This window comes from Hemicordylus capensis, chromosome 6, assembly GCF_027244095.1.
Source record: "Hemicordylus capensis ecotype Gifberg chromosome 6, rHemCap1.1.pri, whole genome shotgun sequence".
Lineage (NCBI taxonomy): Eukaryota > Metazoa > Chordata > Lepidosauria > Squamata > Cordylidae > Hemicordylus > Hemicordylus capensis.
The window spans coordinates 105503247-105516904 of NC_069662.1; the positions used below are offsets into that span (position 1 = coordinate 105503247).

General features: G+C 40.4%; 1 protein-coding gene across 10 annotated transcripts in view; it reads right to left on the bottom strand.

Moving 5' to 3' along the window:
* Positions 1 to 2815: 2815 nt before the first annotated feature.
* Positions 2816 to 13658, bottom strand: part of RBMS3 (RNA binding motif single stranded interacting protein 3) — a 1053558-nt gene continuing 1042715 nt past the window's right edge. For 9 of the 10 annotated variants that reach the window (XM_053260504.1, XM_053260503.1, XM_053260501.1 and 6 more), the window contains 2 exons: positions 13226 to 13353; positions 2816 to 9110 (listed from right to left, as the gene is read on the bottom strand). In XM_053260504.1, the coding sequence (XP_053116479.1) occupies positions 9107 to 9110; positions 13226 to 13353 (132 nt within the window). In that variant the 3' untranslated portion in view covers positions 2816 to 9106. Of the gene's footprint in view, positions 9111 to 13221; positions 13354 to 13658 lie in introns of those variants that run through there. The other variant, XM_053260512.1, reaches the window with a different exon arrangement.

Below are 13658 nucleotides of genomic sequence, written 5' to 3' on the forward strand. Positions count from 1 at the left end.
CACACAATTCTAAACTGAGGAAACAATATTGAAAGGAAATTGAAACCTGGGGCACTGGTAGTTCTTCAGACAAAAGGTCAAACTGCTATGGGAGCTTGTTAGGAAGTGTGCGCAGTGTTGGCAATTCCCTAAGTAACTGAGAAGCGAAGCACAGGTTGAGCTTTGCTCTTGTCCTATGGCACAAAATAGTATATTTACTTCTACTCTGAAAGATACGGAGACCAAAAAAAGTTACCAAAAAGTTATAGAGGGAACGTATCATTTTTTTTAAAAAAGCATACTGTATATCATTGTGCATCCAAACAGAAAATATATTGTTGTACAAAAGCTCAACCTTCCTTCATGACCATGACTTGCCCTAGGTCTAACAAAGGGCCTTATATCCAAGAGCAATGATACTTGGATATAAATGAGATGAGCAAAACTCATGAAAACCTCTAGTGCACAAGCAAAGAGATGGTACCATCCAGAGGCCAAACAGTTCCAGTCTCAGGCCCACTGAATAGCTGGGGGCTTGGGCAAATTTTAACCTATGATTAAAAATTTAGTTGATCAGCTTAACAATTTAATTACAACTTTTTAAAGTTATCCCCAGAATATACTAATCCCTGGTATTCTGATATGTTAAGCCAGCTCAAAATAGAATTGATCAGTAGGATAAACTTTTCATGCAATTCCACCTTCAAACACCATGAATATCTTGGTCCTGGTATTAAGAAGATAATTTTATTTCTCAGGAGCATTTCAGAGCCCTCACCCTGACCGCACACTGCTCCATACTGTAGCATATTTCACTTGTTCCACTGAACAACAAGAAACACATATGCTTAATGCTTTTAATTTTTTTATTGAAAGCTTCATCAAATAAAAGAGAGGTTTAAACCTAACATCCACTGATCTACAGAAAGCCCCAGGAGTGGGAAAATGGCAGCGATTAGGATTGTGGTACAAACAAACAAAATTGAGGGGGGGGGGGGGACCACAATCTTCAGCAATACAGATTTTTTTCATGACATTTTGAAACATTAGCACAAAGATGCCCTTACAAGTCAGAGACATTATTTTAATTCCTGTTATAGAGTTTCGTGGGTTATAGTTTGGGTACTCGAAGGTCTTCTTGATTTGATGTTTAACCAGATGGAAGCCTTTGCACTGAAAATGAAAAACACTTGAAAAACACATCGTTTGCTCTATGAACTCTTGAAACTTCCTGATTTTTACATACCCTCTCCCCACCCTTGAAATGTATATACATGAAATCGTTTGTTTCTGTCAGTGAAAGGCAAGAACTGTTCTAGAATGACACTCTAGCTCAATCTCTGTTTCAGCCAAGCTTAAATCCAAGAACTTCAATGAGTAGGATTATGTCCTCACTCTAAGGGACAATTCACACAACCATTTCTCATGTAGCAGAGCATAGGATGGCAAGACCACATTGTATCTTTGCAAAGTAATCAACTGAGTACTTACATCTAAAACTCAGATCACTTGTGAGTACATGCTGGGGAGGAGTCAAAGCTGGGTTACAAAACCACCCAACTTGGTGACTGACTGCTTCTACGTTAGCTTATATTGGCTTCCTGCTTGCGGTGAACAGGGCAAGCATATGCTACCAGCATTTCACACCTCCTCTCAATAAAACATGCACTCAGGATGAGCTTTACTGTGAAATAAGCCAGTTTCGGCAGCACAGTTCAGAGGGAGCACCACTTTCCTGTGTGCATTTCATGCACAGTACATTCAAGGTCATGGTGAAGTTCTAAAATCTCCATTTCCCTATTACCAAAGATGCTTTGCGGTTAGATTCAACCTATATCAGCTATGCAATGATGGTTTGTTGAATTGTCCCACAGAATTGGCACTTTTTTGCCTCTTAATACCAAATGACGAAAACCCTTCAGGTGTGCAATATTTTTCCCAGGGTAAGGAATTTCAAGACAGAAAATAGAATTATCATTTGGAAGGGGTGTCCCCCCACCCGCCCGCCCACTGAAATTGATCATGTCATAGGAAAATTATCTTTTCAAGACTGGAACTTAATAAATCTGGTCTAATAGCAAATCATTTGCACCTCCTTGCATATTAGTGTGGAAGAACCTCAGATGTAATAGCCATCAAAATTAAAACCCATTTATGTAAACACAAGAATTTTAAACCCCACAGGAGCAAACCCAACATTCACTTTACAGCATTTGTCATACATTTTCATTTATTTTTCACAAATAACATGTCAGTAAAAATGAAAATACTGTTTCTTTTCTGAGGTACGAAGAGGAATTTGAGGTTGGAATCCACTTTAGGTGATGCGACAGTAGGAGGAGGGAGAACGGTTTTCACCAAAAGAGAAATGAACTTCCTTTTGATGTTTGATGATTTCTGAAATCCACTCAACAAGGAAAAGAGATCTGCTGAATTACTGACCCGTCTTCTGGCCAAGTATGCTCATGAGTGTTTACATGCATGATTATGTGTATGCTTTATTTAAAACAAAATAATTCACCCACCATTGTTGAGGAACAAGATAGCATTAAAAAAAGGAAAGGTTCTCTGAAACATGCAGCGTGCTTTCCTTTGCAATTCCATCACACCGCTAGAATATCCTTGGTCTATGCAGAGGACTTGAACATCCTTTGTACATCAGAACCAATTTCATGTTAAATAAAGCCTTGAAAAGGAATGTTGACCATGTATGACTCAAACACAACTATCTTCACATGCCATATTTGGTCATCACCACATGGACTGATTCATTATGTTAAGCCCATTATCACACCTTTCGTATGACTCTTATTATACAGGAAATAGTCCAAGAGACTGTACTTAAACCTGTTTCACTCATGTCAACCATAGCATTAAAATGTACAGGATGATGCTGATAAAAACACCTTCAGGCTTAAAATTATGAACCAAGGCAACTTTCTACACATTTCACATCATTTCTTCAATACCATAGACAACATAATTTAGATCAAAATACTGTGACATAAAAATAAACTTTATTACACTTCAGGCATTCTCAAATCTGCTGAGTTTGGTAGGCATACATACATAAATAATACCCTTCCTTCTTTTTTTAAAATGTAAAAATGCATTTTAGTGCTTAAGCTCACTGAAATCTCTTGCTTGCCTGATCACCAGTTTTCATCCTCCTCAGATGTGAACACAGCTATAGCAGAACATAATACAATATGATGGAATTATTCCAAAATACTCCTAATTTTGCTTTACATTGGAACTCTGAAATATAGTAAGACACAGTGCTAATGCCAGGTTGTTGCAGAAAGCCCTTTCTCTGGGCCCCTATGCCCCCCCCCCAGGATACTGCTGGTAGTGGGCAATAATACCTCCCAAACGTCCCATTGGTGAATGGAGGAAAGCATCAAGGAAAGCAGTGGGTGGCTCCTCCCACCTTAAGAGTATAGGAGGAAGAGTTGCCACCGCCATGTCCTGCACCATTTGTCAGTGGGGATGGAAAGAAGAGCTGCTGCCACTGCCAAATCCCACAGCAGAAGCAGCTCCTCCCCCCCCCCCACCATCCTCACAAGGGCCTTTGGAAGGGCCTATTGGCCAGTGGGGAGGATGAGTTCTATTGGCCAGTGGGGAGGATGAGTTGCTGCACAAATCTCTTTGCAAAGACACTTACTTGGAAGCTTCTTCTCCTGCCCTTCCCACTCGTCAACAGAATCCGAGGCTCCAATATGACTCAGGGGCCTCTAGGGGACACACCCATTTATAGATGTGGTGCTGGGCACAGTGGAAACACTCTCAGCTGACTCATGCCACTACTGCTATTGGTGCTGAGGGGTTCAAGGGTCAGCCTGGCCAGATAGCCCCTCTGATGGCCTTGGGCCACAGGGTCAGACTGACCCTGACAAAACAGTCTAAGACTCTTGGCAAACCAGAGTCATATAAATATGAAACTATCAACAGGAACACTTCCAGGGTTTATTTAAGGAGGAGTCCAATGTTTTTGGATGTCACCAAAGGCTTCAAGAAAAACAATCTTGTAAGACAACTGGCTAAGTAGACAAACCTCTTTCAGCATTTTTTCAGCCTACCATCCATAACCAGCCATCATAAAATACTTGGATTAAAATAAATTGAAAGTCCATTCAAATCCAAATACTTTGACTGAGTTGAGGTATGGATCAGCAAAAAGTGCCCCAGTCCTTACAAAATCATTCATAGCCTAACATAGTCCCAAATCATATGTTACCACAAGCGCTGCAGCCATTACAGAACTGCTGCTCAGCATTCCACCCGTATGTTGCCTTGGTAACATGGCCGATAGGGTCACATGGAGGTTACTTAATCATATTGTTTTTCATGTCAGCAATCCCCTCCCACTTCCAGTTGGTATTTGAAACAACTAGGAGATGGGGTCTATGATCAAAAGCAAGGCCTATGAAACACCACAGTGCATTGCTTTTGATGCCTGATCTATATGGCAGACTTAAGGTGTGGGATTACTAACACAAGGAAGAGCTGAGGTACGGGATCTTCCAGACGCTGGTGTAAGTGCCTCTCTGTGCCTGTGTAAATGCAGGCAAAGAAACGTGTGCAACACATGGACAGGCATGTGTGGAGCCCTGGAACATGGATCCAAAAAGAATTTTGTTTTCCTGCAGTTTGCATGAATGAAGTAAAGTATAGATATGCAGATTTCAGTAATACAGGTTCATTTCAATGCTAATTCTTACAAATGCAGAGCGCCTGTATAAACATTTCCAGTCTTTAATAGCTGTGTCTTTACTGAAAACTGGTAAGGAAATGCTTGATTAAATAACCTATCCAACAACAAAAGTGTAATTACCTTCTCACTGTAAAATACAACTGAGTTGCAATTTACCCACTAGGAACTCACATGGAGTGCCCAAACCCTTACTTTTTGGATAGACTTTGCTGACATTCTGAAATATACATTCTAGATTTGGGCTGCAATCCAGCACACACCTTTAGGTGCACAGGGAAAAATATGCATATTTCCATCCCAGCAGGACTCTCATCTTGTTACCTCTAACAGTAGTCATACCATGCAACACTGCAGACTGTTTTTGAACTCTGCAACATTTAAAATGGACTTTGTGGTACAGCACAGAGAGTTGGTGTTATTGAGAATGATAAAATATACACCTCACTGGGCATGCAGAACTAATTACATGATTCTCTGGATTGTGGACTTGGGCCTGACCCATGTTCCCTCTAACAGGGATTCCCAGATGTTGTTGACTACAGCTCCCAGAATCCCAGCTGCAATGGTTTTTGCTTGGAGATTATGGCAGTTGTAGTCAACTACATCTGGGAATCCCTGTTAGAGGGATTACTGGACCTGACTAACCCTAAAATGTCAATACTCAGGCAACATTCTGCTGGAATTTTAAAATATGTTTTAATCCTCCAAATACATTATGTATTCAGAATTTCCCCTGAGGTTGAAATCCTGCCCCCACCCCCCGCTTTGCTGCTCAAACACTGAAATCCACACAGTGCCCAAGTATTAAGCCCCCAGCCTGCTAATACTAGACAAATACTTCGGGAATTAATAGGACTCATATACATGAAGCTAATCAATCCAGTAATAAAACCAAGGCTCACCCTTGGGTGTTCTTGGGGTGTATCTTTGATTCAGTGGTAGCCACTTAATAGCAATGCCGCCCCATACTTAGTCATGGAATTGGGTTCGGGCTCTTAATCAACTCAATAGTGTATCAAATGGGTAATCTATTTAACCAGGGGGTATTTCTTTCTTTTCCTTTTATAAAATGACAGATTTTGTACAATGTAAAATAGAATTTAAACAATTTTAAGACAACATATTGGGAGACACTTGAAGTGATAGATCTGTTTTGTTGGTGGTGTTGCCTGACTGATTTAATAATCACATTGGAATGGTTTAACCATATTTGCTGGAAAAAACCCAACCAAAAATATATTCAGAATATATAAATAAAGCAGCAGAGTTCTGGACAAAAATGGGATGGTACCTCAGCATATTCATCAGCCACACGGTAGCTACCTTGCAACCTCATTGTCAATAGCAATGAGACTTTTCTTTGCATCAAACTAGAATGTATACAGAAATAATTAAAAAAACAAACCCACGTGCTTCTTTCATATTCAACAGATTGTGCCACAGGAGGATAATCTCTATTTTTTGTACAAACAGAAAAAGAAGGAAGAAAATAAGGCTGGCTTGATCATGTTTCCCATGTCCCTTCCAACAGGCATACCCATTTCCAAAAGGAAAAACTAAACAAGTGATGCTCACAGAAAGGAAACAAACATGGCAAAGCACACGAAAGAAAGGAAAAAGCTAGAGGTCTTTACATAACATGGAAACTTTTTCTCTGTGCTGTGGTCACTGTATCAGAAGTGTCCTTATGTAGTCACTGGGAACTACATGTAGTCACATAACCAGGTCTTCTTGTCTATGCCAGTTGACTAGATGACATCCTCTTTATTTTCTTTTGTAATGTTGCATATATAGCAGCCATTTGTTTGGGTAACCCAACCCTATCCCCACCCAACATGAGATACTACATTAAAAATAAGGAAAAGTTTTTAGTATTCTTAAAAAATATACTTGATTCTTTAAAAAGTCATTTAAAGTAACCACAGACTCCGTGCTCAATCCTCTGACAGTGCTTCTGCACAAACCTTGTTTCATTCCATTGGGGCTTGTGTGGAAGTCATGCTCAGTAAATGGTATCCTTAATATTACAACGGGGACAGCTGAATCTGGTTGATCCAAAGGAAACCTGTTTTATTTTCACTTTTTAATATGGTTACCCTGTTTTGAATGCTCCACAGTCATTGTAATGAACTCTTCCTCTTTTTCCTCTAATGGAGGACCATTTCAATCATTTGGTGTGTTTTTTTTTAAGTGCTTCCTTTGCTAGATCTTTCTGCCTGCTCCAGTTAAAAGAAATCTTGTACTTCCTTACCTCATTCTAGTTTGGGGGCAGAAGCTTCTAGGAACCTGTATGGTTTCCATCGGCATGCTCATGCTTAACATCCATTCTTTTAAAAAGTGTTCACACAAAAGAGATTCCCAGTGGATTGTGCCACCTGTATATAAGGGGGAACTAGTGGAGAACAAGAAAGTTGGAAATGAAGGCAATGTGTACTTTAAGAAAATTTTATATAAATTTATAGGGGCCTAGCAACATGTAGAGATGCCTTCTCTACAGCCTGCTTTTCTCTAAATTGTCACTGCATGACATCCCTCCCTGTTTGTTGCGGAGAAAAGATGACATTTTTTCATATATAGATTCATATATTCCTTTTTCTTTCAAAAATAGGTTTTCACTGATTCAATTTATTTGCTATTGTCTTTTGCCTAATCAAACTAATTAGTGATTGTCAGCAAACATATTAAGACAACAGAAAGCTAGTTAGTCTAAAGTGATTGTTAACTTCATGTTTGCATGAGAGAACAGGAGCAATTTTTAACTTTCTTCTTCAACAGAAGAGTTAAATGAAATCACTGATCATCTGCTTTCAGTGGCTTCTTCAAAGTGACTTGAATGCCCCACCCAAATGCAAAATGAAGATGGCTAGTTTTGAACGCTGGAAGATGACACAGGAAAAGGGAGGAAATGAACCCGTAGGGTGCTATGAAGAAGGAAGACTGTAGTTTCAGTACAAAAGGAAGCAGAAAATGCAGCAGAAAAGCTCAGCAAAGTTAAAATGCACCTGGGTAGAATAGTTGGCAACCCATACCTTCATCATGCTGTGAAATTCTGCCAAGTGCTGCTAAGTACCAACTGCTCAGAACTTTCCATTTGAAGCCTAAGTACATAGGATGTAAAACACCAGTGGAAGATAGTTTAAACAAACACAAAGATAAGAACTGGTCCGGCCATGTAGGTCAAAATAAAGATTTTTTTAAAAGGAAAGAAATAAGAAAAAAAACCTCTATCTTCTGGACTGTGGTAGGGTGTCATTTCATCTTTGGTATAAAATAGGCCATCCATAGGCTGCATTTGATCACAACTAAGAAAGACTACAGAAATTGTCAACAATTTCTTCTAGCTATTGCTTTTTTTTTTTGCACTTTTTTGACCATAAGCTCCTATCTACTTAAGTTCCCCCCACCCCAATGCTTTTAAGCTAGGTGTTTGCAATGTGACAAGCAAAGCAGACTAAAAACTTTTTAAAGCTCATAAAAAACACTGCAGATAAAAAGCACTAATGCTTTTGCCAGCGATCACGCTTTGTAAATTAAAAAAATCTCCATTCTGCAAGAAAAAAAACCTGCATTCCTTAAAATGCAAGTTGATTTCCCCCTCAGTTCAATAATTTTATTGTAAAACACTTTAGCCTTCTAGATTCTTCTCTGTCAACATTAAGAAAGTTCATAAAAGTCAGCATTTTTTTTCAATTTTTGAAGTTGCCACAGTTCCTTTATCAACAGGTTTTCTTCAAAAGAAGAAAAAAACATTTTCTGCTAAACTGTACAGTTCATTTTTTTTGTTAACTCTAAAAATTCAGTCTACCGAACTTCAGCACCAGTTGAAACTGGTGTAAGTTTCAATTCATTCTCCTTTCTTCTACCAAGACGTTGACAGCTTGCCTTGAGAGCCTTTGACGTCCTTAAAATTAAGGCAATTAAGATTCAAGAAGATAAACCTTACCTAAACATTTCTAAAAAAAACCAACCCAAAATAAAGACACACTGGATTTCAACAAGAAGTGGGGGAAAGAACAGTTGAATTCTTGAGGAAGACCATTAGTTTTCATCCCAGCTTGCGCCGTCTTGACATCATCGGTTTCTCAGTTGTAGTTTTGAAAACAAAAACAAATCTATCTACACTTCCAAGTAAATTCTGAATTTCAAATGTTCATCCAGATGAAATTTCAACCCAATGTTTTGCCATGGGTTTTTTTTCTTTAATAAAAAAATAGCAAAAATAAAACTATCAGACTACATGACTGAACAATTTGCACAGCACATAGAAACACTGTTTTGTTTTCATTAGGTAAGGTAGAAAATGAAAAAAAAAATTCTGTTGTCGCCTGTGCAAACTGGAAGCCAACTTCTTGTCCAATGAAGTTTCTCCATCCAAGGCAAACTTTTCAGATCAACATTCTTCAGTCCTGTTTATTATCTGTAAAAACAATTGAATCAAAGTAAACATTATGCAAAAAAACCAAAACCCAACCAACCAAACAAAAATACTCCACCCAACCCTTTGAAACAGCCTTTTGTCCTTTCCTGCTCAATTCTCTTTAAAATGTATCCATGCTAAATCAACTTTGTATCTCTCTTAAGTTTGATGCAGGCCTTAAGCTTAAAATGGGTAGGCAGAGGAGATGGAGCCTCTACCCTGTACCATTCGCACTTTGCAAAATGTAGAGATGTTAATGGGCAAGACTGAGGCTACTGAAATCAAGCAGGTATCTAAGCTTTAACTCAATGTAACAGGGCTGCAGATCCCCCCCACAGTAAGCATTGGTGAGTCCCCATTTTACTGAACTCCCACCCCAATAACTCATCTCTTCATACCCCCAAACTTATTTTTCTTCCCACAAGTGTCTCACCCTGCAAAAAAATTAAGTGAGGAGTTGATCCTTGCTTTCTTTCTGTCTGTGCCCCTGCATCTGGAAACATACTAATAAGTGCAGCTGGTAGTCTTCAAGGAATGAAACATTGCTGGTTGCCATTGTAAACCTCCCATCTCCTCAATCAGAAAATCATTCAAGATAAACTAAGAGGGAATACTGTTATCAACCACAGAGGTGCTCTTACCCCTGGACTTTGGGGCCTCCACGCCCCCTGCCCTCCCCCAATCTTCTTTAGTCTGTCCTGGATAATATGGTTTGTGCCCTCAAGAACCTATATGTTAAAATGATGCTTAACTTGCAGCAGGGGGCCTCCAAAGGCCTTTAGGCCCAGGCTCCAAAATTACCTAAGTGCACCTCTGATCAGCCATATTCTCACTTGCATATCTGGTAAATGAACTCAATATCCTTTGATCCTGGATATGCATAGTTTCATAAATTGATATTTCTAGCTGAAGATCCATTCGTTGCTTTGGAACACACTTGGACCAATAGGGTGAATGAATGGCCAGGGGAAAAACCATTATCGCTATTTTTGTAACTTCAGAATTTCAGACCATTGTAATCATGGTTTCTAGTGGGGTTTTAAAAAAAGCCCACAGCTACTTGGCTCTAGCCAGGACACGGTTATCCTAATGAAAGTCTCCACCATTGGTGGAGCTTCTAAAAGGGCAGATGTTTCTTAAGAGTGAAACAAATAACACAACATTGCAAATGAAATAATAGGCTTTCAAAAAATAAATAAATCTGAAGTTTCTTATTTTCACAGACAGTGAAATTTTATTATGACCTGTGCACTTTAATGGCACAGTGGGGAAATGACTTGACTAGCAAGCCAGAGGTTGCCAGTTCAAATCCCTGCTGGTATGTTTCCCAGACTATGGAAAACACCCATATTGGGCAGCAGTGATATAGGAAGATGTGAAAGGCATCATCTCATACTGCGCAGGAGGAGGCAATGGTAAACCCCTCCTGCATTCTACCAAAAACAACCAGAGGGCTCTGCAGTCGCCAGGAGTTGACACAGAGTCTCCGGCACACTTTACCTTTACTTTAAAATTATTTCCTCTCTGTTCTTTGAATCTTATGTTCAAGTCAGTTCAAAGGAAGATACATCTAATTAAAGATGTGATTATAACGTGGCATTTCCCCTCAGTTTTTAAAGAAAACATCCTCATAGATTCTGCATTCTCCCAAGGATACAAATGATACAGAATCAGCAACGAATTAACTGAATTACTTCCTAACTGGCACTCTGGAAGCTATTGTCTTATGCCAGGCACCACTTTCTTACTGAAAATTATTTTCAAAAGAATATATATTTTCAAAATCATTATTTCTAGAAGTTGTAGTTTGGAATATTTACATTAAAATGAAAGAGGACAAACTGGTAAGTCCCTTCTTACTTTCTTCAAATACACTGGTTTGTGAGGCTATAAAACTGCAGTTTAATTGATATGATTGTTCCTAGCACTCAGATATTCTAGTCATGATAATATAGTAATCTCATTTTTTCCTAGAGCATAATTAGATCGTAATCTTGCGCTCCAGTAGTGAAACATAGGGGAAAAAACTCAGGGAGGGAGGGAGAGAGGGAAGGAGAAGAAGAGAGGGAGGGAGGAAGAGGGAGGGGGAGAAAAAGAGAGCGCAAGAGAGAGCGCTGAGGACATATCCCCTCCTCCAAATTAGGTCAAGAGCACTGCATGTTCCACCTTTTAGTCTTCAAACACACTCATACAGCCCAGAGACTGACATTTCCACTGATTAGACATTTTAAATCCTCAGATGATGCCATCCCAGTATCCCCCAAGGCTTCCTGGTGCAGCATTAAGAGAAGGAGCAGTGATCCAGTTGGGACCAGGGTAGAAGACTGCCTGTCCTTACAGTTGCTCAAGCAATAATTCCCAAACAATTTGCTGTGAGTAATCAATAAAATAATTAAAGACTCTTGTGAACTCAAAGGACTAAGAATGATTCAATTACTCAGAAGAAGCCACCTGTTCCACAAGTTACTAGTTTTACCTCCTTCAAATCAGTGACAGGTCCAGACATGGGCGGCTGAGGTGACAGACTGAGCAACCACCTCACCTGCCTGTTGCTTCCTGTGCTGCCCATCAAGTTCCTGGCATGCTGCCTCCTTCTCCTCCCATGCTTACAGCTCAGTGAGCAGCAGGAGGAGGAAGAGGCAGTGCCTTGTATGCTACCCCCCCTCTTCTCTTGCCATTCAATGGCTTCTGGGCACATGGGGATGATATTTCTAACCCCAGGCACTCAGAGACTGGTGAGCATCAGAAGAAGGGAGGAGGAGAAGTAGGAGGAGGCAGTACCTCGTATCCCCATGCACTCACCCCATGCTGGTGAGTGGCAGGAGATGGGGGAGGCAGAGTGGAGCTGGCCTGGATAACCCAGCCCATTTATGCTGTCATCTGCATAAGGTATCATGGGTAACTTAAGGGGTGTGGCGCCACCGCAGGCAGAGACAGTGTTTATACCAGCACTGGGCCCAGAGCAGCATCTCATACAGAGAGGGAAAGTAATTTTTAGGGCTGTGCAGCCCCGTTTGGAAAGGAGATTGGCCCTCATTGCTTTGAGCAGTGCAGGGCTGATCACTCTTGGGAGGGAGATTGATCAGCCCTGCTGTGTTGGGAGCAGGACCAGGAGTGGCTCTTCCTGCTTTTAAGGCAGGGAGAGTCGCTCCCACTGGACTGCCAATGCAGCACAGGCCGATTTCAGCTCCATACAGGGCTGTGTGGCCCTGTTTGGGACCAAAATAACATCCCCACATCTGATGTCAGATGCGAGGGGGCATGTCTGGGGCCACACTCGATGCCCCTGATTGGGCGTAGCCCAGGTTCTTTGAACTCGTTCTCCCAATGGTGGCTCCACCCCGTTATCCACAGATATGAAAGGATTAAAACCAATATATCTTCTGTTTCTATAAGGCCGGAAATGACCACCGAGGTCATTTCACCAGAAAAGAAATATGGCTCATTTCACCAGAAAAGAATTTTTTAAAGTGAAGAATCCACAATCCCTCCCCCCTTTTGGACTTTTGGGGGGCATTGTTGGACGCCGGGAGATCCACGGAGCATGGTAGGGCACTTTATTTGGCATTTTTAGATGATTTTCCTAACCCCTGCAATCCCATAGACTTCAATGACTCACTATCTGTGGTTTCATTACTCACGGTAATCTGAGGGAACAGAACCCCAGCAAATAATGAGGTCCACTTGTACTAATTGTTTGGCCTTAGCAAATTACCACCTCTGAATCTCCAGTTTCTATCTGTTGCTAGGATGGCAAACAGACTGCAAAACACTTTGCAATCAAATGTTTATCAATGATAGCTGGTAATAAAACTGATTATATATTTTAAAATATTTTAAATGCTTTGGGGGTTATTTTAGTTGTATTTGTTAATAGTGTGTCTGCCTTTTATGGGTTTTCATTGCATGTTTTAACTATTGTTTTATTTTGGGGAGCCGCCCATAGAACAATTTGTTATGGGGTGGTGGCTGTTACATTGATTTTTATCTGGAATATGCTATTGATTACATTTTTGCCAATTCAAAATATATGTTCTCAATTAAATGGAACATCGCACTGATATACATTCAGAAGAAACCCATATGGTTTTACAGGGCAATGAATACCAGCTTACTTTGACTGTTGGTAGGAATATGCAGGTGCATGTTCACTGGATGTTTCCACTGCCATCTGTTGCTGTTGACCACTGGCTTCCTGTGATGAAGGTGCTACTGTCTGTGGAGAGGTATCGGCAACAACACCCTGAAGAAACAAAGAGGAACACAAAAAGCCTTACTGCTTTTAATCATCTAAGTGCCTTACAGGAGGAGAGTAGAACACTCTTACCAGCCTAATCATTTCTGTGCAGCTGTACCACTGCTTTATATTGTCGAGTGTCAGGGATATCAGAAGCCACATGCTGATATGACATAAATGCTAAACATTTAAAAGAGAGGCATGCCATGATTACAGCTCTGCACCGAAGGCCTTCCCCTTGTAACGCAGTGTTGAAATCTACATACTGTACACTTGTGGCTGGCCTGATTTGGATCTCATGCCGTCTGATT